The sequence below is a fragment of the Anas platyrhynchos genome, chromosome Z (genome assembly GCF_047663525.1).
Source record: "Anas platyrhynchos isolate ZD024472 breed Pekin duck chromosome Z, IASCAAS_PekinDuck_T2T, whole genome shotgun sequence".
Lineage (NCBI taxonomy): Eukaryota > Metazoa > Chordata > Aves > Anseriformes > Anatidae > Anas > Anas platyrhynchos.
The window spans coordinates 61,937,922-61,963,026 of NC_092621.1; the positions used below are offsets into that span (position 1 = coordinate 61,937,922).

Below are 25,105 nucleotides of genomic sequence, written 5' to 3' on the forward strand. Positions count from 1 at the left end.
CCAGGTGGCATGTGATATTTCAGAATTCCAGTCGAGCAGCATTAGGCATTCAGGGAAAAACAAATGCCAAATGACTTAATAAGGCTGTCACATTTTCAAGCAGAATCTGAATTGTTCTTTTGCATTCAGGAGCCTGCACAAATCATGTAATATTTATTTCCAGAAAACACATAATTATATTCATATGCAATCTGAGAGAGCTTTCCAAAGGATCCAGTCACCTACATAATAGAGATATCCACAGCCTAATCATCCTGACCGCCTCCTCTTTTTAGCAGATGAGAATTTCTTAGCTCCTTGTAGTTATGCTTTTTGCAGGCTTAGGTCATTTTTAAGGCTTCAGTTTTTTAAGATATATGATTTCTTCACAAACACTGCGGTACTTTGTCATATATGGCAAAAATGTTTGTTTTTAATGTCATCACCTGGAGACAAATTCAGGCTTGAAAACCTAGAATGGAAATGAGTGTTATGAATTCCAGCTGCTTTGGGGATCCTAAATAACTGCCCACTAAGACTATTTTTTTATATGGACAGGGTGCTGAGTGACCATGCTAGGGCTATAGTGGACTTCTTTTCCATCTTTAAGTGTACATTTTGTTTTGCAAAAGCACGAACAGGTGAGATAATTGGCAGATCTGGTCTCTAAGGTGTACCTCAAGAGAGGAAGTTCCTGAGGTATGGGGGAGCTGCCAGAAACTACATATTGATTTCCTTCCTTGTGTCAGCATAGAAGTGTGCCAGTGTCCCTGTCCTGTGGGGCTGGGATCAGTCTGAGCCTTCTGCACTGTATCTTCAGGGTAACGTCATAGTGCCGGCGAGACTGAGGTGGGACTTTACATTGCCCAAGGCCAGCCCTCACCTTGAGTGGATGAATAAATCCAAACACTGCTGTGCATGTGGCCCTTGAGAGATGTGTGTTGAGAACTGTATTTTGTAAAAAGTCTGTGTTTTGTAAAAGTAAATAATAATAATAATAATAATAATAATAATAATAATAATAATAATAATAATGAAAATCTTGGTTTTATGAGTAAAGCCTAGGCATTCCTTTCTTATGTGTAAGATCAATATTAGGCTTCGGAAGTGATGCTACCACATGTAGGCCAAACTTCACCATTCAAGGAATGCAATACAATTAACAAGTTTAATGTGTGTGTAAAAATGGAAATTTATGTATGTAAATATGTCTTCATTAGCTACAGTTATGTGGTAAAACGGTTAGACTTTTTGTACACATAGTTCAGGAAGAATGCTTCACAGATAGGCAAGAGAAATAGATTTACTACCTTGAAGTGTTACCTTCAAAACACATTGTAAATCTTTTGATTTACTTGCCAAAACACACATATGTGAGGTGCTGGGCACTGCTGAGGTCAGTGCACCCGTGGTGTAAAGCTCAGCAGTCTGGTCCTGCCAGCACCCCACTGTTTTGAGATCCCTGTGGGTTCTAAGCAATCAGCTGGGGACACTGTCCCTCAGTAAGGCCATACAGCTTGCAGCAGCCTATATCCATGGCATCAGATCATTGCAGCTTTCCAAAGTGGCCAGATTCATGTCGCCTGTTGGGACTAACCCTTGGAGTGGCTAACTGTGTCAAGGAGTTGTTTCTGTCAGTGCTCATCTACCCAGGACTGTTCTGAAAGTTTAATGGTGTAGACAAATGAGTTTTTGCACCCAGGAGCATTACTTGGCACAGCTTAACTTAGTGTGATTGTACTACATAGGCAGGAAAAAAAATCACCTTATTCTTCAGAATCAAGTGGTAAAGAATCTAACCTACCCCTTTGTTACATTATTTTATGAAAAAAACTCTCACTTATAGTCAATTCATGAAGCTTTTGAATTTTCTTTCAGCTTAGTCTTAAATAATTGCATCTCTAGTACCTTTCAAATATTATTCATATTCTGAAATTAATTGAATTTCCTGCTTATTATGGATTCTTCTTCTTGTTTAGAGTATAATTGTAGTTAACTCAAGTAAAAAATGTTGAAGACAGAATGAAAAGAAGAAAGTGATAGAAATGTTCTTTGTCTCCAGAGCACTGTACAAACAATAAAAGTTCATCATGCTTTGGTGGGTTGTACATGGTGCTGTAAATGAAGCTGGTCAAGCAGAGAGGCTCTGTGAGTTGTGCAGAGCTATAGAAGGAATGGGAGCTGGCATGAGGAGCAGGACTGCTATTTTTTGACATGTATTTAGGGGAGGGAGTTGATGATTTTTAGTTTTAGTTTTTAGTTTTCCTCTGGTTTTAGTTGTTGTCGTTGATATATATATATATATATTTATTATTATTATTATTTGAGGGGGGGAAAGGGGGAAGTTGCAACTCCTGTTTGTGCAGGAACAAAATGTACTGCACCTTGGCAGCTTTGATGTGTAAAGTTACACAATTCAATTAGCCCACTAACGTTTTGTGATACTGCACTTCATCTGATACATAGTCCTTTTGAATTTCGTCATAGATGACTGAGTTTTCCCAGAAGTACATAAATCCTTCACCTTTTTAGTAAGGCACCTGACAGAGGGCAGGCACACGGTGGGTGCCCAGTAGGTGAGGAGACTGCAGTGGGAAAGCTCATCCGAGCAGAGGCTTCTGCTGCAGGAAGAGAAATGGCATCCTTGTCATCTGCACACCAGGCAAGCAGAAAAAAAGGAAGTTTGAGCAGAGGGGCTGTGTGAGGAACAGTGTTAATATATGTTAATTCTTCACTGAATTCAGATAGTCTGCAAGTGGGTGGCTTCTCTGCATGGATCTGAAATGAAGCCGCTGCAGCAAATCTGTTCTACCTACTCTGTTGCTGTGGCCTACTTACAGTTTAAGAGGAGAACTTTATGCCACTGCAAACAGTTAGCTCCCTGCACAGAGCTCATTTGTTTGGGATTTGTGTGGGAAGGTGTGTGCTTTATCCTCTCCTACATATGTTAGACTGTGCAGAAATGGCTGTATGTGATTTGCTGCAATCACACCTGGTATAATGTTGTCATCCTCAAGGGTGCCTCACTCTTCTAAAATCAGGAACATTAAAAAACAAAACTGTTTCCAAATGTAAAAGAAAGTAGTTGTGGAGCTTGCAGTTAAAATTTAATATAATTTAATTGCTGAATTAAAAAAAAATCCATCTGAGTTATTTCATACCTTTGGATTTAGTAGACTAGCAAAGAAAATAAAATGATTTGGATTTATGCATCTATACTAATGCATTTCTACATACTTCATAGTAATACACAGATTTATAAACTGAATTAATAAGTCAAATTAGTTGTATTAATGCATATTTGTATAAAGTATGAAGGCAAATATGCTTTGTTCTACTCAAATAATATTCTGTTAAATGAGTTTCACTAAACTATGTTTAGTGAGTTTTATGAAAATGTTTGGAAGTCAGTGTATCAAGTAGCAGACATAATGCTGTCTTCCAATTTCCCAGAACAACCTGTAAAAGGAAGACAGACGCAAAGAATAATCTTCCTCCAAGACATTTGGGGAAGCTTTTAGAATTCGATCCCTTTTATCATTTATCAAAAGACTCCATTTTATTGTTATCCAGAAAGGAAATCTCAGACTTTCTGACAGATATCCAGAAAATAAGTCTTCTTTTTTTTTTTCTTCTGCAAAGATAAAATTGTCTTCTGTTCATTTTGTTTCAGAGTTAATGCAACTAGTAAGGGGATAATGGAAGAGGGAAAACTATGCTGTGTACATAACTTTATTTCATGGTTTTAATACAGCAGCCTCATTGGTTCTTTGGAGCTAGGTTCTGACAGCATCGCTGTTTACAATCCCTTTAAGCAAGAATTCTCAGGCTCTGCATCACTTATGAAAACAACCTCTACATTTTGAAAATATTTCAATGATTGTTTTCCATTCTGGGGAAGGAAAAAAAAAAAAAAAAAAGGTGATTATACATTTATACATGTAGTCCTAAATAATTTGTTTATGCATGTCAAATACCAAATCAAATAAATGTACTCTTTCATAATCAGCATAAATCGCATGACCCAACTTCCATAGTCCAAACATACAGGATTTGGGTCCAGTTCTGCATTCTAACTTATTTGCTGCCTGAGAGATAAGTGGAAGCATAGAAACAGGCCACTCAGTGTTTGTACTACTGTTTTCAAATACAGCCTGAATCAGTTGAGGCAGTGGAGTTTTACAGGGACTTCAGTCAGGATAGCACAGTTTCAATGATGACCGCGATGTAGCCCCATTCCCATTTTGCACTTGTCACTCAGACATGTAAAACACAGCTTGCATGTCACAACAGTTTTAAGGATGTGGAACCTGTGGTGCAGAGGGACCGCAGCTTTTGCTGTAGGATACAGAGCAGGTCACATATCTTATCCTTGTACCAGCCTGTAATTTGTGTGTAATTATGTGTGAATTGTAAATCACTGGATACGTGCAGAAGACTGTAACAGGATACAGGTGCCTGCTAACTGTGACATTTTAGATTTGTCTTGAACCCCCAAAATCTGGTTATCAAGCTGCATGTGGCTTATTTTCCAAAGTCTACACCAATGTAGAGTGTGAGTAAGTATACATTTGAATGCTGAGTATTTGTCTCTCTGTACTCTGTAAGATATGTGCTCTGTGATTATTTCAGACACCAATTACATGGAGACTGGCTTTGCCTTTCTATATGTACAAAGTGATTAATAGAGAGCTCACTCACTTTCCTAAGAATAGAAAACAGGAATGTATATTTTCTTCTTTCGTGAATAATCCCTCTCTGCCCTGTTAGATCATTAAAAGGTTATTTAAACTTTCTCTTAACTGCTTCTGAAACTTTATCAATTAACTACATCCCTATCAAATGATATATAGTGATAAATCAAACTAAATTACTGAGCAGTGGCTTTCATTACAAAATGACACACTACTGTAAGGGCTGCAGAAAGGCCTTAATTACAAGTCTAGACAGCCTTGAAAAGGGAGAAAAAAAATACTGTTTTCAGCCTTTTAAAGGTTTAGGAACTGTATTTATAGCCAAGGTGTCCAATACTGAACTTCTACCCACGGTTCCTTTCAGAACCCTGCAGTCTTGATTTCATAACAAGTTCAACATGCAAGTCCTAAAGAGATCCTGTGTACTAATAAAAATGGCAGAAATTTTCCCTTTGAAAACAGTGAATCTGGTGCTCATGAATGTGGCAGTCATACCGTAGGCATGCTTGGCAGAAGTTCATTTGATGATAACTCCCCTGGTCATGAAGAGAAACCACAAAACCCAAAGGCTCTGAGGCTCACAGTCACTCTCACAAGTGGAAGCAAAGGTATTTTAGGACCTTCTCCTTACTTGCAGACAGAAGGCAACTTGCAGTGCAGCCAGCAGCAGCCCTGTGCCCTTCAGAGAGAGTGCAAGACCCTGGGAGCATAGTAATGCAGTCAAGGGTCACCTGGTTTCTCATCACTCCATTTAAATGAAGGATGGTGCTCAGCCAGGAACTGTACATCCTGGAGTTAAACATAACCTGAGGTATATAGAAAGCAGAAAATAGGTCAGTTTTTTTAAGCTGGAGTTAGGAGCATAGAAGGAGTGTGAAGGATAAAGCCAGAAAGGCCAGTGCAGAAAATGAGATGCACCTAGCAGGAGATAAGAAGGGTAGCAAAATCAGTCATTCTCATAAGAAGAAATTCAAGTAAAGGAGACATGATGAAGGAAGTGTCTTTTTTTTTTTTTTTTTAATGTTTATTCTTTTCATTAAAAGTTCAGCTGTTACTAGATGCTTAGCACAATTAACACCAGTGACAGAGTGATAAAATATAAGCCTAGAATAAGAAAAGACTAGGTTAGAGATCCTTCAAATCATTTAGACCTTTTTTAATTGGCTGCACCTGGTGACCTCCTTTCTACAATCTTTAAAGAATGAGCTTCTTGAGTCTGAAACAAATTAAACAGTTAACCATTATTTCTCCTAGAGGAGAGTCAGAGAACCATATATAGGTAGTACACATTTCAAGAGGAAGGAAGGGAGGAATTATAGGCCAGCTGGCTTGGTTCTACTTCCCAGAAAATAATCCATGGTAAATAATGAACAAATGAACATTAGGCACCTGAGAAATAACAGAACATGGAGATCATCAGTAAGGCAAGTTTTTTCTTGGGATCAAGTCATGCCAGATTAGTCTAATTTTTTTCTCAAGCTGTGTAAGAGGCATTATTAATAGAGGAGGAACAGGGGATATCATGCATACTCTACATGAGTAGAGCTTTTAGTATTTTTTTCACCTGCCAATCTCAGGGTAAATTAGGGAAATGTGGTTACAATGCTGTGATTTTAAGCTGGATGGAGTTTAGACTAGCTACATGTACCGAGGGAGTGCTAACAGTGTATCTAGAGTTACAAGAGCAGAGGTGCAAGAAAAAAATCTTCTTGGGTTTGCCTCTTTCACTGCTTTTGTTGGCAGCCCAGGATGACAGAATATAAAGTACACTGATGAAAATTTTGAACAACATAAAATTGGGAAAGGCTGCAAGTATGTCAGAGACTAGAATTCAAAAAAAAAACAACAAAAAAAAAACTTTAGTAAAATTCAATGTCCCTTCTGTACTGCCAATGACAAAATTGTACCTGAACTTGACTAGTCAACAGTAAAACCTAGGAGTGTGATCAAAACAGAAAGGACCAGAAGGTTACACTGGATCAAAAGGCAAACAGGAGTCAGATATGTTGCAGAAAAAGGCAAATACTGTTATGAATACATCCTGTAAAATTTGTCAGGCCACAAATGGAATACATATTTACATTTTGAACACATTGATGCAAGTCAATACAGCCTGGAGAAGAGCAACAAGAAGGATCATGAACCTAGAAAAGGTGGTCTGTAAGAAAAGACTAAATCTTTTATGAGGGAAGCTTGATCTTGTGCATGCTAAGTACACAAAGGTGTACTTAGAAAAAGGAAAAAAATGGGGGCGGGGGGGGGGGGGGGGGGAGGAGGAGGAAGACATATGCCTTCTTCATTTATGGTATGTAAGAAGCAAAGTAATGTGCTTCATCTGCTCCCATTGCAATCCAGATAAGTCACAAGTCAAGACACAGCCTTGAAATAAATTGCTCGGGGAGGTTGCAGAGTCACTGGTATCAAAGATCTTTAAGTATAAATTGGACAAACAACTGTTGCAGATGTAATTCATTCTGTCTAGGAGCATGGAGAGGAGTAGATGATTCAGGTTGATTTCAGCCCTACTTTTCTACAGTTCTCTGTAATAGGTACCATAAATAAAACTACGAAAGAAGGCCAGAATTTTAAGCAGTCTTCATTCATCCTTTTGTCATAAAATCTTTAAAGTTAGATAGGAATCTTAATTATTAAAGGATTAAACAAACAGAAAAGGAAACTGTCATGGAGCAATTAGAAAGAAGCTTCTGAAAAGGAAAAAAGGCAAAAAAAATCTTTCTTCTGTAGTCACAATTACAGTCATGACAATTGTTCAGTCAAGAGCTGCTGTTGTATGCCATGGGAATACAGGCCAAGGTGAAGGCTGCCTTTATTTAAAATGGTGATTCTTTTAGAAAAGTCTCTGTGTACTGTTCCCAACTAGTGTTTTGCTGAGTTTGTCCTCAAGTTTTTTCAAAGAGTAGTAAGACTATCACACTCAATTTTGCTAGAATACATTTGTCCCTGATTATCTGAGATGCTATACAGTGATAAAGCAGTAGCCTGCTGTGTGCCTGAAGCATATACAGTTCACCTGCCTGGCCAACTTACATCTCCTTGTCTTCAGAGGATGTGTAAGATCCTGTGTTTAGCAAATATTTTGTCACTATGTATTTTACTTTATTTGATTTCATTTGCATTTACATTCACTCATTTAATATATACTGACACACCATTCCAGGTCTCTGTTGTTTCTAGTTTCCAATTTATTTTTTTCTTGTTCATTTTCTTTCACTAAGTGGGACAGCCATTCCTTATAAGGAACGTTCCTTAAAATCAGTACTGCCTTGCAAGTGTCTTTGCTGTTAAAAAATAAAAAAATAAAAAAAAAGAAAGAGAGAGAAACAGGTACAGGTACATAAGTACATGAGAAGGCATAAGTAATCTTCCGTGTGCCACTGGCCAACTCAGCTGGTCTGATGAAACGACCGTACATGGAGAAGACTCCTTCCACAAGGCTTCTTCCACGGGTCTTGCTCTGATATTCTGTGGTGGCCTCTCTTCCATCTACATCTCATCAGGCCAGACCAAAGGCTGTTATTCTATCAGTGAATATAACATTTGATACATAGATGTTACAGGACATAACCAGATTTACGTTTAAATGTACCCATGTAATGTTGCCATGGAAATATGAGACTATGATGTAAAAATAAATTTTCTGTATCCACCTTATTTCACTAACACAAATAAGCAAAGCTGCAATCAGACAACTGCTATGCCCATATTTTCTTCTAGTGTATTACCTACTGAAAATCAGAAGAAAGTGAATACAGGACTTTTTTAGCTACTGAAGGAATCTCTCTTCATGTTATAATCACATTTTACATGCATGCTATGCTAAATTGTTGTACAGCGCTCTACAGGTAAAAACTCTTCATCTATCCATAGAATGCAAATGTTTTTCACGTTTCATCTGCATTTTACAGGTGGGGAAAATTATGTAACTCAGCAAAGCTTAGATCATAAAGAGAGTCAGTATCACCTCTTCTGACTAGATACTTAGGCCATGGTCTTCACTTTTAATCAAGTTATTTAGCCATTGAGAGGCATAACATTTAAGCAGTAGAGCACGGGTTAACTATTCTTCTAGTATGAGAGTATGTCATGCCCGAAGCTATACTCTGAAGTGGGAGACAGAAACAATTGTCTTTGAACTTATGCTGCAGAGGCACTGCCTGTAAAGAAAACTTCTATTCATTAAAATCAATATGTAAGAAGTAAAGTGAAGAGAAACCAAAATAAAGCATATATAAATTGAAAGAGGTGCTATACAAAGAAAATTATGCTAATTTAACTAAATCAATTTCTAATTAGACAATAAAAAAAAAAATCAGTAAAAATTTCTAACAATAAAGCTCAGAATACTGTTCACTTTCATCAAAGGCAATGTAATTACCAAGTCATCAATACCAGGAGCCACTGTGTTATGTGATGCTGCAGAGTTGGTGGCTATGCTCTCTTCACTTTGCCTATTGGGACTGGTGAAAACTAGCAAACAAAGCCCAGGGTTGATTAGGTTTGGTAAAGGTCAGGTTGATGATTGGATGCATCTCTTCAATACCTAACTGGATAGGAAATGTACCACCTCCCTGAGGAGCCTGACAACCCTCTCTGTGAAGAAATTCTTCCTAACATCCAATTTAAACCCCTCCTGAAACAATTTGAGACCATTTCCTCCCCTTTTATCAGTTGTCAAAGAAGAAAAAAGACAGACATCCTCCTTGCTTCAGCCTTCTTTCAGGTGGTTATAGGGAGGGATGAGATTTCTCCTTAGCCTCCTTTTCTCCAGTCTAAACTACCTCAGTTCTCTCAACTTCTCCTCATAAATCTTGTCTTCTCATTTCCTCATCATCTTTTTTGTTCTTTGCACACAAACAGAAAGGGGAAAAGTAAGGCCACTGCCTGGTCTGGAAACCTCCAGTAACAAGGCTGTTGGGAGACAGGCACATTTTAAAGAACTCCAGTGAGAAACCGCTCACCTCCATAAGGATAGCTGATACTTTTGTGTTGTTGAAGAATGAGCTTTCTTCATCAGTGAAAATACTGTGTTGTTGTTTGTTGTTGTTATTGCTGTCCATTTGTCCCTTTTTCCATAGGTTTACAATGTAACTGTTGACTCTATAGGCTCATGTCAATAAAATTTGACAGAAGGCAAGGTCTGAAAGACACAAGATGCCAATAAGATGTCTGTTAAACATACGACTTGGCAGTTTGAGGGAGCCCCAGCTGTATGCAGTACTTCTGCCAGTAACTGAGAGACAGCGGCAGGCTGGTGAGCCAGCATACCTGTGGGTCTTGGCTAGTCTGAGCACCTCATCCTGTGCCCAGTCAAGCAAAAGAAACCACGGAAGAGAGAGGACAAAACAGAGGGGACTGAGATCAGGGATTGTAGCAAACATGAAAGGATCTACATTTCCACATGGAGAGGGCAGAGGAGGTGAGGGTATTAGTGGGGGTGGGGTGGGGAAGGGTGTAGGAGATGTTGGGAGATAAGGTGAGGTGTGGTGGAGGGGATAGAGAGGGCAATGAATGTAGCAAGACATTGATTAGGTCATTGAGGGAATTCACACATCTGTTGCACTCCCACCTGCATCCTGTGAGTTTTCTTCATATGGTGGGCTGGATAGAGGAGGTGATTTTCCTTATGGATCTTACAGATGTATAATGAAAAGGATTTCATGCTGCAAATTCAGTACAAATCTGTCAAGAAATCAATAAGTCATGAAATGCAAAGGCAGTTAGCAGGCATAGTTGTTTACAGTTCTTGAAGTATGTGAGAAGGAGTCCTGTGAGCCTGGCTCACTTTATGACTTAACACAGGAAAAGTTGAACAGCTTTTCCACTGCTTTTCCCAAATTTCACTCTCACAAAAATGGACTTTTTAGAAGAGAAGAAAATTTTGATATTTTCAGCCTCAAACCATAAAATGTTTTTAAGTTACAGGCATGTGTAAAAAATGACCTGCTAAAAGACGTTCTGCAAACTTGGCTGGATCATTTCTCTGCACAAATTTGTTCTAAACTTTTCCATGTGAAAGAGCTGGAAGTGTCTGCTTTCCACAGAGTGGTTGCAAGATATCTGTTCCTTCTCTCTCCTACAGCTTCAACTAAACTGATTTGCAGTGTGTGAATACAGATCAGTTCAGAAATCTTTCTGTCCACTGCAGTGGAGGGCACTACCTGTTTCTACTACCTCTGCATGTCAGACACATTAGTGGTATAAACTGTGGTAGCCTCTTTGTTGCAGTTATGTCTTCACTGGAAGATAAATATGTATTTTTATCCAGGTTTTATCCAGGTTAGATGTGATTATGTGCATCCATGCAGATATGACCACAATAAATGACGTAGCAGAGTGCAATATAACTAATTAGCCATCTCATTGTAGAAAACACAGGTGGGACAAGCACTTAGATTTTGCTGTGAAATAAATTATAGTATTTGGCCTATCTCCACTAGCAACATCATGATAAATACTGATACTTTATGATTTTAGAGGAAGTCAACAAAATATATTTATTGCACTGTAAGAAACACAAAGCATTCAGTGTCAGTAAAATGATGCTTATGGAAAGAGCTATACATTCATACTTAATGTTGTTTAATCACTGGCAACTTTGCAAACTTTTGATGCACAGTTCATCTCAGATGCTAACTCAAGTGAACACTGTAACTGTACTTTCCAAACAAATGTTCAACAATTTGCTATTTGCTGCATAGTAGTGCACACACTATATTTGTGGGTTTTTTTGTTTTTTTTTTTTCAATAGTCAAAACATATCTGAGAGGTTCTACTAAATTGTAGACCAGGGAGTTTTCAAATAAGATAGATACTCCGAGTTTTCCCTTAAGCATCGTATTTCCAAGGTTTTAGAGACTTCAGCTGGAGAAAGAAAATAAGAAAAGAAAGAAAATCAAGAAATACAGAATTTGTTTCACTAGTTTATCATTTTTATGCCTTTTTTCATTGTTCATCCCTAGCAATGTAAAAAGTTCCCATATATATGCCAGAAGTGCTTCCTTCTGTTATGGCAAGGCAAGGACAACATCTATACAGGAGTTTAGTGAAGAGTGAGTTCACACGTACTGTACAAGCTTCACCAAGACAGCTGGATAATACATGTAGTTTAATAGTTATATGACTATTTTTTGATTATCTCTTAGAATGTTGTAATATGCAGAAGCTGCCTTTCTCTGAGGCAGACTTCTGTATCTCAGCATCTATTAGATTACTTTCTAGGAGTTACCACTATTAAAAAGTCAGCAACATTTTCTGAGAAGCTTTTCTTCTCAAATGGACATGATGCCATCTTTGCCTTCCCAATTTTCATTTTCCTATCCAGATCTCGATGTGTATCTAAGGGTTCTGTGCTGAGCAAGTTTGCATAAAAAAGCTGATGAAAGTTAGTTAGCTGACTTTGTGTCACATAGGTAGCAGTCAATGAACTGCTGCTATCGATTATTAGGAAGTTGTTAACTTGTTCTTGACTGTAATCTTACACTGTGGTAAATGTTTTGACATTCTCTCTTTATAGTACCTGCATGCAAATGGGATTGTGCACCGTGACTTGAAGCCAGAAAATCTACTCTATGCAACACCAGCACCAGATGCACCACTGAAAATAGGTAAGCACCATCAAATAGTTGCTTCCCTAATTCCTTTGTACCAGTAGTATGTGTTAACTATATATACTTCTCACTGTTACTTTATTCTAATCTAACGCTAATACTCAGATGCATGGCATATTTCTTCTTCAGCAGCATGGTTGTGCATGGTATTTTAAAAACAAACACAAAGCTATTCTCTTGTCCTGGGAAATTTACAGCTAAAACCATACAGAAAGTGGCAGATGGTAAAGAGTGTGGGAGGAACAAGATGGATCATGAGATTAGCGTACAGACGTACTTCTCTGTCTCTGTTCTGTTAAACTAGTATTTTAAAGGAAAAGATTCACTGAAGGGTGAGGAGATGGAGGTGATGTCAGGCTCTCCTGAGCTGGGGGTGTGTTAAGCCAATGCCCTCATGAGCAGCAGCCACTTGCCTAGAGCCTGACCTTCAAAGCTAGGTATGCCCAGCTCTTGTTGGAGCGAAGAGGAACTCTGAAGAAGCCTGTTGGTGTAGTGTGATGTGGTGTTGTGTTGTACTATGCTGTGCTGTACTGTTTTGTGTTGTGTTGTGTTCTGTTGTGCTCTGCTGTGTTCAGCCATGGGCAGCTGCTGGGCAAGGTCATACAGAGCAGTGAATTACCCCCTGGTGGAAAGTGGGCTGTGGCAGTTCAGATGTGTTAAGCAGGAAAAGGACTGATTTGTACATACTAAAAGAAAACCAACAAAAACCCTGAGCCTTCTGCTCTCTTCTTCTTAAAGAAACAGAGCTCTGCCATGCACCCAGCAGGTGATACTCCACGTGCGCTGTGCTCCTGAACTGCAATCAGTTTAGAAATACTGCCTCATGCTGCCTTGACAGGGAGCACGTGAAGTGAGGAAGTGAAGGAAGCAAGGAGTGAAAGTGTTGCCATGTTCATCACGGGTTTCAAGGATCCAGATTTCCAAGAACTATTTGCAAGCACTTTCATACACATTTCTAGGAAAGTCTTGCATCTCCGGATCGTAGTATCCTGATTTACATTCTGTCCTTGTTCTTATCTTTCCTGGAAAGGCTCTGATGATGTAATTGTTTAATGCAGCCTTGGTGTGATGGCCAGAGTGGTGTAAGGGCTTCTATAGCATTCGCCCAAAGAGGAGCACTACTAGGGATGCCCTCACCTCCATTCTCAGCTCACCTTCCTTCTTCTTCCCCAGAGGCCAGCCTGTGCCCAGCATTGCTACCATACCAGTGAGTGGCAAATTAGATAAAATTGAAGTGAGACAAAGGTACAGCTTTTTAAAATGCATTTCTGTATCACTGATTGTGTGCCCTCAAGCATCTCATTGCATTGGGTGTATGCAGTCTTCAGGATACACAAGTTAAATTTGGGTCAGTCAGGAGCCAGGAAAACCCATTTGTACAGACAAATTTTAGTTCTGGATTGCAGTCTGGGTAGATTCCTTAATTTGGCCCTCATCTCTGGAAATGACAGTACTGTTCATTTAACTACATATAAAATGTGAGAAAAGTGATTTTACAAGGAAATTAAAATGCTAACATTTATAAAAAATCTTAACAGCTGATTTTGGACTTTCCAAAATTGTGGAAGATCAGGTGACCATGAAGACAGTTTGCGGAACTCCAGGGTACTGTGGTATGTTGCTTTGTTATTTACATAATGATGGATTTAATGTGAGGATGTTACATTTTTTCTTTCCAGCCTGCCTTCAAAGGAGAGGTATTCATATTGTCCACCTTAATCAAATCTACTAAGCTTAATCAAAACATATGTTTTGGTGCAAGTCCATTATTTGCCTGGCAATAAGTCCAAACATCATAAAAATACTGAAATTACAAAAATAATACTGGAGAGGCATCAGCAGAAATTTGGGGTATGGAAGGCTTAATGGAAAACTTTAAAAATGTATAGAAATTACAAATATTTGAATATTAACTTTAGTGAATTTATCTTAAAATAATACTTTCTTAACACAGAGGAAATCAAAGTATTCTTTATAGCATGCTCATAATTTAACTCCCTAAATCCAAAGCATTTAAGTAAACACATGGTTTTAAATGCACGCTTTACTTGGAATATTCTGGTCCATGCTGGATTGGGACCCATATAACAGAGGACTACAGGTGTAGTATCAGTGCTGAAAGGAGCCTTGCAGACTGTCCAGCAGCTTTCAGCAGTGCATCCTGTGCACACTGCTGGGCCCCCAGTTCAGCATCTTTATGCACAGCTGCACTTCTGGTGAAGAGAGGAGAAGCTTGCCTGGACTCTTGGGGCCACCAAATGCAGCAGAACTGGATCCTGCACTGCCAGAACATGAAAAAGAAGGAGACCCCATGTAAAAGAGGATTGCAGCTGCCTCTGCAGTCTGCTCACCCTTCACTGCAAGGAACTTCTGCGTGAGGAAAGAAGCTGGTGGCCAAGGAAGTTGGTGATCTTGTTTACCCCGAGGCAAGCTTCCTAGTCTTGGCATGGTGGATGCTCACCCCCAGCAGCCACTGTAATCCTGTGGAGAAATGTATTTCTGGTGTCCTTCATGTACTTCTGGCCCTGAACGGGCTCATAGGAGAGGTTGCAACTTCCTAGCAGTGTGCTGGGCTGTAAGCCTCTCAGGTAGTGTTGGACAGAGCTGAGCCAAGCCATATGGAAACTAGAAATCTGACATTTGCCTTTTTAACTGTAGAAGCAAAGGAAAGAGAACATGGGAGAAGACGATAAGATTATTGAGCTTATAGCCCAGCTGATGGTGCAGTTCAGGTGACATGCCCATTAGCTTGTTGTATCTTTCTCTGTCTAGCACACACAGCTGCCAAGAATGATTTGGAGTAGCGCTGGGTTCCTATCCGCTTAGCTTCATCAGACTGTACTTTGAATATTGACTATTAATGGTCTTGTCTTCTCTCATGGTTGTTATGTTACAAATGCCATAAAATTATAGATAACATTTAGCCCTTATTATGCCTATTTTTATATACTATTAAAATATTATGATAAGGCTTTTTCACACATAAGAGCCCTCAGAGTAGTGATGGTTTGGTGTGAGGGTTGAGGCTGAATGGCTGTGTTGAGGAGTGGTGAAAGGAGCTTTGTGCCTGCAGACACAGACCTGCAATCACTGCTTCATGACCTGAGTTAACCAACCCTGCAGAATTCCTGGTGCTTGGAAGGTAGTAATAAAGCATTACTTTCCACAAATGGAGGAAACCCAGGTGTGATACTGTTGAAATGCCAAATTAAACTATGAATAATTGATAGCTACAGGCTGCCAACTCCCACATCCTGCCCACCCTACTATCAGCAGCTTCTCCAGGAAGGACACAGCAAGAAAAATATACAGTTGGAGTGAGGATACTTTGGCATCAAGACTTAGCAGTCCATAGTCCCTGTAACAAGAAAAGGGATGCGGAAGACTGAAAGAAAGATGTTAACAAGGAACTTAACCTGTTAAGACATTGTCCTTTGAATGAACTTAACAAGAGGGGCATAGGTGATTGCTTACAGTAGCACAGGAAAACAAGGCAATGCAGTGCAGTGATTCATGATCAGTCTGTTACAGCCAACATCTAAATTAACAACACCTCAGTGCAATTCATTTGCCAAAAGCAAACTTTTGAAAGTACGCAAACAAGCATACAACTGTGTAATCACAGTGTAGACATCAGGGCAGACCTGGATGGATGGATGGATGGATGGATGGATGGATGGATGGATGGATGGATGGATGGATGGATGGATGGGGTGAGGGTGTTGGTGTCTTTGTGGCCATTTTACGGTGGAAAGAGGAGGAAAGTGGAAAAAAAAGGGCTAAAAGCTTCTTCTGCCCTTATCTGAAGCAAGAAGTCATCCCCAAGAATGTTGTTTGCTTTAGAAAAAACATATCAGCCATCAAAAAGAAAAAACGTCCTGTCTAGTTCATAGCACACCATCTGGCATTAGCAAATATGACAGAGGGAACACTGAGTGACACCTCTTTTCTTGGACAATCTGCATGTCTTTCTCTAAGGTCATTGGTTGCCTTGCCTCTAGGCTGTTCTGTTAGCTACAGGTTGATCTGAGTTCAAACCCATTGGGACCTGGTATCCCTCCTCAAAAACTCACCTGCTCACCACCTGACCTGACAGAAGAATGAAGAGGCAGGGAAAGTTTCCCAGGTGTGAAAGTACTATATGGCAAAACTTGCTTGGAGCTGAGAGCCTGGGGACATGAGATGCTCAGGGTGGGCACATCACAGTTTCAGTGTGCAGAAGTGCACATTTTTGGTCACACGTGGCAGCAGCAGCTACTGCCTGCAGGGTGAGCCAGGCTGCTCAGCTTTCCTCAAGGTCTGATTGTCAAGCTACTCAGACAAAGGTTGACTCTACCATTTTAGAGCTAGAGTCCCCCAAGAGCACCATTTCTTTCCACCTTCTCTGCCCTGCAGAAGCAGCAATTGCCTAAACTGGTCTTGTCTTTCCTCGGGTAGCTGAGGAGCTGGGAGCTAAGAAAAGACCCATTTCTGAGGCAGTAGGACCTGCAGTTCCTCAGCTGCAGACAGAGGGAGGCAGTCCTCAGTTTCCTTGTAATGCAGAGGAGTTTACAAACCAAACTAAAGCATAGGACTACAGTTAAGAAAAAAAAAAAAAAAAGAAAAAAAGAAAAAAAAAAAAAGGACTGGGGAAGGAAGGGGTAGGCTGTGGAAGAAAAAAAAAAGAAAATCCAGATGTGGTCAGAACGGTGGGTTGGAATAAAATATGCCTACCGTGTTACACATCAGCATTAGATATATTCATACAATTAAAATACCAAAAATAAAGCCCCAATAAACTACAAAGTAAACCAAATACCAAAGTTAGAATGCCACCTCCTTTGCCACACTGCATCTCCAGTGCTGATGTGGCTATCCCTTTTACTTGTGCCAATCTAACCTAAAAAGCCATCTGACACCAAAGTTTACCTCACTGTGTCACTTTGCACTTTATTCTTCCCGTGCTTGGACATCACTTCTGTTGCTTTATACTCAGTGGAAGGAATCACTTGTCTAATTAAGGGCTTTAAGGAGCAGGCCCTAAAAATTATCATGTTAATCATAATCATAAGGACGATCTCTTTCAAAGATTCCTGTAAGCATGCACATAGTTTATGTCAACTTTTTTAACTGTTATTTCTGCATTCAAGTTTCATCTTGTTGACAACACTTTTATCGTCTGCAGCACCAGAGATACTACGAGGATGTGCCTATGGCCCTGAGGTGGACATGTGGTCTCTGGGGATTATCACCTACATCCTGTAAGTGCAGGCAGTGCTGTGGGGTGGTATGTAGCTAGTTCCTTTGGTTTAAAATACAGCAACTGCATTTTTTTATGGCATTATGTATGGAATATGCTATTGGAAAACAAAAAGATGCTGAACTTGAGTTGTGATGTTCCTAATGTTGTTTAAGGAAGTCAAAAGCTAAAGGAGCGTGGCAAAATACACAGGTGATGTATTTGATGAATGTAACACTTCATCATGAATAGCAGCAAGGTCTGCACAGAACCATGCTGTTAATGTGAATGAACTGCAGTGAAGATGACGAAAGCAAAGAAAAAAAAAGAAGTCAGTAAGTGTTGTACATTCTTTCCTCTTTCACAGAAACTACAAAATGTACCATTATTCTAAGTAACACCTCAATTTCAGACTGGGCAAAGAGAAGCTAAGGTGCATGCAATAGTTTTGCAGTGCCTCTGAATATTGCCGAAGACATGTTCCTCTGTGTCAGCCACGTATGCTGCAGCAGCTTTTGGCTGCAGACTTAGTTCTGCAGTCTCAGGCTCAGCCCCACCATAGCCAGGAGGCAGGGGACAGCCCTGGACCTTGTCTTCAGATCAGTCTGGTAAAATGATAATGATGAAAAAGAAGTGTTCCACCTCTTACAAAATATCCAGAGATTCAGCTGGTAAAGGGCTGTGAGCAATGCAGGCCATTTCTAAAGAGCTGAAATTTCAGCTGTAGACCATTTCAAAGAGTTGTGTCTAAAGATAAGCACTTACTGCTGCATTTTAATATGGCTAGTCCTAATTCAGTTGGCAAGCATTGCAATTATTTTATGGCATCAATGGCATTTTTCAAAGAAAGAGTTTTGAGAAGGGAAAATCGTGTCCATTGTACTGACACTTCTCTTTATGGGAGAATAAATAACTTCATTTATTCCCTTGCCAACATGGATGCTAAACTGGCTTGTTGTATATGATACTTGTGGGATGCCTTTAGTAGAAAGAAGACAGAATTTTGCAGATATACATTAAAAATACAGAATGTTTTCTATATTTAGGCTTATTTTTTTTTCTCCTTCTAAAATTCACTATCTGTCCAGCAAGTACAGCACGTAATAGTACAAATATTTTGTTTCTATATTTTGGAAAGACACAATTACATTTTTTAGGGTTTATAGTAAAGGTACTTGCAATGGTATATAAGCACTCCGATGGGAATACCAGAAATCTTCTGTACATCAGCTTCAGATAATTCATTGATCTCCTTTTGTGTCCCTGTAGGAATAATTGGATTCATTATTCCTACAATATGCCAGAAAATACATGTTTCTAATAATGATGAGTTTTGGAGGCCATGCTTTCCATTCTTTTCATGGTTTTGTTGCAATTGTTTTAACTGTTCCTTTAAAAATGTGAATCTTTGTCTCAAGGCATGGTTCAAGTCTGTAGATTATGTCTCAAACATTGCCTGCTCTTACACCCAGTGTCCTGATAATGCCAGCTTGGGTACCATCCCACTTACACTTTTATTTCAGCTCATATAGTTCATTTGTGTACAATTCCAAGGCTGAGTTTGGTAGGAGGGTGGGTCACTTGTGCAGGCAATCGTTTCTCATCAGCTCTAGTGCCCACACGAGAGAGATGGAGGGATTTGAAGTTTGCCACAGGGCTGTCACTGAGATTAGGAGAGGTGCCTTTTGTTGTCCCTTTACAAGGATGCATGAATTAAGGCGTAGGCTTGCCTACCTATTGAGCAATTGATGAATAGCTTTTCTGCTTGAAGTTGAGAGCTTTCTTTAAGCAGAACTTGCTTTCAAGTGTAGTCAAGCACCAACTGAGAACATATAGCAAATTCCTATTTTAATATATGAAGTGGTATTTGCTATGTGCAGCCTTTCTAAATCTTCCAGTTGTTCAGGACATGCTCCCAAGCCATTAAATCTCTGCACTGGTGTAAACAAGCACGTGAGCTCCTGCTGTGCTTCCTCTTCCTGGTCTTCTTCTCATCCTGAACCATTGAAACCCCATTTGACCTACAGGAACAAGCCAGACAAAAAAAGGGTACCAGTCTGTTGCATCTGACTGTCTCTTCCATTTAGCCAGTGAAGCAGTGACCTGCAAAGCTTTGCAGGTCAACTTTTCTAATAGGTTAGAAGCTGAGACCAGACAGGCAGGCACCTGAACAGCAACTAATTCATTAATCCTGCAGCCTAAAGGACAATGTTGCATGTCCCATCCTCATATTCCAGCAGATGGGATGCAGATATGTTCAATCCAAAAATGTCTTGTTGAATATGCCTCCCCTCCCAACAGAACATATGTAAGAGTTAACTACCATGCTACAGAAGACGTGCATATAAAGCTTTGTCTTCTCACTAATACAAAGCTGACTTACCAGGTGACTAAAAAACTTTGACACATACTTGACAGAAAAAATAATTCCTGATGTTAATTGACAGAAAAAATAATTCCTGATGTTAACTGTCATAACTCCAGGGAAGCCACACTTTTAATAGCGTAGAGGAGCAGTCCTTTTGTATTCTTGCAACAGGTTAGAAATACTACTGCTCATTCAAGAAGCAGATAGGAGTCAACAAATATGTAGGTTTCACCTGTAGTCAAAATTGCATGGATTTAATTAAAAGTATTTTTTAACAATGGATTTAAAAGTGCAAAAAGCACTGTCTGGTACTGTGTAACTAATTTTTAACCTGATTACATTGAATTTTTTTAATTTATTTAGTAAATGATTTAAAATGAATCAACATAATGCTATTTTAAATGAAATCAAGAGCAGCCATGCTGGGTTTTAACATAGTTTAATTTATCTAATTTGAAATTGCACCTATAGTTTTACTGGTCTAACAGGACATGTAGTGAAAAGTCTGTCTGCTGAAATGGAAGTTTTTGGAGGGTGAAAGTGTATCTATAGTGATTGTTAGTAAGACAACAGTAGCTAATAGTAGTGAGTAATGATGAAAATATTTTTAGGTGTAAATAGAGAATCACTTAGAAGGCATCCAGCACAGTGAGAGCAAGCCTTGAGCATGGTCTCACTGCATGTAATCAGTTACCTGGTAACCAGAGGCTAATTTTGGCTGAAACAGTTGTGGCCCAAGGACTCGGCTCATCAGAGGTGCTCCCTGGGGAAAGGAGCTGACCTGGAACAAGCTCACAAATGGTGCTGGGAGTCAAAGGGGGGGAAAGGGGCAGGGTAACCATGACTGGCTCTTACCTACCAAAGTGCAGTATTTGTAGGCTGGATCCTCATATTATAATCCATCTCTGCCAGACTTGGAGATAAATAGTGTACCTGGAATGTGCTCACAGGGCAGGATTTTTCCTCTGCAGCAGTCCAGTGATGCAGCTGTTCTGGCTGCACACCACTCTTTAAAAAACATTTGTTGCTTGAACAGCTGTCTCCTTTTTCAGGAATGTAAGCACACTGACTGACTTTAAAATATAAGAAGAAGTTAACATGCAAGGTTATGTTTACTAGATTTGTTGTCATCTGGTTCTTTTCAGTTTGCTGTCATCCTCATGTTGCTTGTTGCATTTTCTGGAGACAGAGTAGAAGATAGGCTAGTTGAAGATATAGCTTTTTTGTAGCTCAGAAAACACTTACTGGTTGATTAAGAAATGCACTTTAAAACATCAGATTATGTGTGCAAACATGATTAAAGTGCAATGAAGTGCAAAAATGACATTATATAAGTAGAACCACTTCTATTAGTTTGCCTTCCCCAGGGTCAGCAATGTGGATCTGTCGGGATCTGTATTATTCTATATATTCATAAATACATTCATTAGTGAGGTTACCAAACTTCCTGATAATACTTAGGTTACCCAGGTAAAGATGAAAGCTGCTGATGAAAAGCTGCTAAAGGATTTTGTGTTACTGAGTGCCTAGGTGATAGGATGAAAGAACGTACAGTGATGAACATAATCAAAAAACAGTGCTGACTTGACATAGAAAAGCTTCTATCTTCACAGGCAAAATGAAGGCTAATTCTGTTTTCTCAGGGAGCACATAGAGGGATTCTGATAATTGCTCTCTGAACGTGTTAACTCTCTGCTTGTAAACATTCCAAACAAGTGGGTCTAAGGTCAGGAGTTGCTAGGAAAGTAACGGAGATTAAAATCAAAAGCATTCATCAAAAGTTTTTTAATAGGCAAGGCCACAGTGTGCCCATGCTGACTAGCATTCGCACCCACTTCAAAAAGACTCAGAGCTGGAGAATATCTACAGAAGAGGGCAGGAAAGAGCAAAGGCTTCAGGCTGAGCAATGACTAATTGTCATGATCAGCTGTTTGCAGTTTTCCTCCAGAACAATCACAGGGCTCACTGAATGAAAGCTCCAGAAGCAGACTCCCACCAGGGTGTGCAGCTGGCCCTGGTGCACCCGTCCGCAAGATGTGGGTGCAGCAATTTTACAGCAGTTCAGAAAGTGACGGGAAAAGATCAGATGAAAGATCCAAGGAAGTGTATTTGGTACAAACACATCAATTTCAGCTAAAGAAGTCTGAGAGCCATGAATCACAGTTTTTCTGCTCCTCCCTAGATGTCTGATTTTAGCTAGTCAGAGGCTGGAATACTTAATGAATGGTCTGACATTTTATCGCTGCCGTTGCATTATGCTCCTGTATTAATAGTTCCAATTACAGGTATGTGACAATGGAAAATAATCACTTTGACCAGCCATTACCAGTATTCGTGAGCTATTACAACCACACTTTGGTTTGCTCTGTCATAGAAGTTGTGTGCAAAGTTCATGTGCACATCCAGGTCTGTTTTCCAAAGCAGCATACAGACCATGAAGTACCAGGAACTGAGGCCAAGTAATGCTTGATGAACTTCTCTTTCTTTTATCCTTGCAGACTCTGTGGCTTTGAACCATTTTATGACGAAAGGGGAGATCAGTACATGTTTAAGAGAATCCTGAACTGTGAATATGACTTTGTGTCCCCCTGGTGGGATGATGTGTCTCTGAATGCCAAGGATTTAGTAAGTAAAACAAAAACAAGAGTGCAATACCTTTGCTAATATATATTTTATTACTTTCACTTACACTGGAAAAGAGAGTGCATTTTAGGGTGGGGTGAGGGGAAGAACAAGTGGTTAATTAATTGCTTATGTGGTTCCTTGCTTTTCTTCTTATCACTGTTTAATTATGGTGCTGTAAAATATCCCCTGGTAGCCCACCGCTATAATTTTACAGGTTAATAAGCACTCAAAACCATGGATATTGAGGTCCATCTGTGAACAAAGCCACAGATTGTTGGTGATCAAAACTGCATTCATCTATGCCTGGCTTTCTCTCTCGCTCTTGAGATGTTTCATTGTTCTGGTTTTCCAGGGCATCCACCTTCAGGGAATGTAGAAACAGACCCTATGTCCTGTGCAGTTCTCAAGTCAGAACTGTCAGAACTTCAGAAGACGAATACAAAAAGATGATAAAAAGTGATGTGTCATCCCCCCCCCCCCCCCCTCATTTTGCTGACAGCTTTTTTCTGTCTATTTAAACACTTTCTCACACTTTCTCAGTAGGTATATAAATGTAAGGCCTATTTGTGCTGTATTTGTTTATCCAATAAAATACTGGATAAAGTAAATTTGATCCAGGGGTATGTCTGCAGTGCTGTGTTTCCAAAATTTCCCACTCTTGTGTTTGGAGAGGTGCAATTCTCCTTATCACAACAGCAAAAACAGTGGCATAGGTAGCATTAGTTTCAGAGTGGACTAAGAGAGAAATACTTACATGGTACTTTCCACTTCACATTTACACAAGGTTATGCAGTGACTGAATGAAACACTTGATTTTTGATATGACTGCATGGTCCAATTCTGCACATGGAATAAGGTTAACAGTCTTGTGCATTTTATCTTTGTGATGCAGGTTAAAAAGTTAATTGTTTTAGACCCCAAGAAACGCCTCACAACTCTACAGGCTTTGCAGCACCCATGGGTGACAGGAAAGGCAGCAAATTTTGCACATATGGACAATGCACAAAAGAAACTTCAAGAATTCAATGCCCGGCGTAAACTTAAGGCAAGTCTCTGGACATAGTTTCTGTTTTGGCTGTGAAAGTGTGCAGTAAAATCCGTAGCTTACAGGGGCCTTGCAGACTTTCCAGAACAATGTCCATGTGATGGTATGGAAACTTTTTATTTAAGATAACTGATGTAGGTGGAAAACTTGAAAGTGATTTCATCAGTGTCTGCAAAGAGACAAAAAAAATATGAGGTTGACTGAAAACTCTGCACAGACAGAACTGCTGAGAATGTACACAGATTTCCCAAAATCTCTCCCTTCCTTCCTTCCTTCCTACGTACATGCATGCATGCATACATACATGCATGCATGTATATACATCCTGCTTAGTGCTGTTTGCTGCACCCTTGGAGTGCTGACCAGAAAGAACAAAATTCCAAGTACTTTCTTAAGAAGATATACATCCATAAATCTGGAAAATATTTAGCCTACTGCAGAAGCTTTTGATATGTAAGCTACCTACAGTAGAAACATATATATATATATATATATATAATATAGAAATACAAATATATAGAGATAATATAGAAATACTTATCAATATGAAACAGGAACATAAGCCATCCTGCTGTATGATCTAGAGCTAGCATTTTCAACATCTTGGGCTGTGATTAATAGGCCCAAAATATGTGTTTGCAAGTACCTCTGAGAACAAATGTGGAATTACTTATCTGGAAATTAAGTGTTGTAAGGCAAGACTGCAGGCAGGACCTGCAGTGAGAATTCCATTAGATTTTGTGTCACCACATTGCTCTTTTACAATCTAATCTATTTATCTGCCTTGGTAGGAAGCAGGGAAAAAAAAAATAAGGTGCAAATTGCAGGTGACTGGGCACCTAACTGGTATAATATCAGGAAAATTCCTTTTTCCCTAGTCCCTTCTTCAGTTGTTCAAGATTTGTGTCTGCTTAGAAGAAACTTCCAGGGCTACTTCAGCATGGAAATCATTCCCAAGAGCTACTTGGGAAACTGCCTTTGTAGCCCTGGGGAACAAGAGTTAAAAGCATCTTGACTGTGAACTTTACAATATCATGCAAAATGAAATTCATGAAGAAATTACCCTTAATTTTGTTTTTGATTATTTTTTTCAGTGTTATTAGGGAACTGTGACAGAGAATCACTACAGAGCGAAGAAAAAAGTTTTGTCATTTATTAAGTTCTTGGATGTGGTAGATATAATTCAGTGATGCTTTGCCCCTGCAGAGCTGGCTAAGCGTGTCTATTAACATTGCTCCCTTCCAAAAGATTTCTGTAACCTTACAGCAGGATTGCTGTGCATTCATTGAAGAAGCTGTATAACGTTGTTACATCAAAATGATTTAAGAGCACTGAACAAAGTCATAAAATTCATTATTTCTGAATGAACTGTTACATTCCCTGCCCAGGAGGTCACAAAGAACCATGTGCCCTTTTAGCATGTTTTGGTCTTGATTCTCTCTATAGTCTTACAACTTTGACCACTAGCTTGATTTTTTGAAGTTCAGTTTATTTAGACCAATTTAGTCAACAAACTTGTACCTCTGTGTTTAAAAGCTGTTGCTTTTT

At 39.4% G+C, this 25,105-nt stretch overlaps 1 protein-coding gene across 2 annotated transcripts in view; it reads left to right on the plus strand.

The window, feature by feature from the left end:
- Window positions 1–25,105, plus strand: part of CAMK4 (calcium/calmodulin dependent protein kinase IV) — a 166,758-nt gene that overhangs the window by 130,651 nt on the left and 11,002 nt on the right. For both annotated transcript variants that reach the window (XM_038170524.2, XM_072031201.1), the window contains 5 exons: window positions 12,208–12,298; window positions 13,840–13,914; window positions 17,466–17,541; window positions 22,386–22,512; window positions 23,405–23,557. In XM_038170524.2, the coding sequence (XP_038026452.2) occupies window positions 12,208–12,298; window positions 13,840–13,914; window positions 17,466–17,541; window positions 22,386–22,512; window positions 23,405–23,557 (522 nt within the window). The remainder of the gene's footprint in view (window positions 1–12,207; window positions 12,299–13,839; window positions 13,915–17,465; window positions 17,542–22,385; window positions 22,513–23,404; window positions 23,558–25,105) is intronic.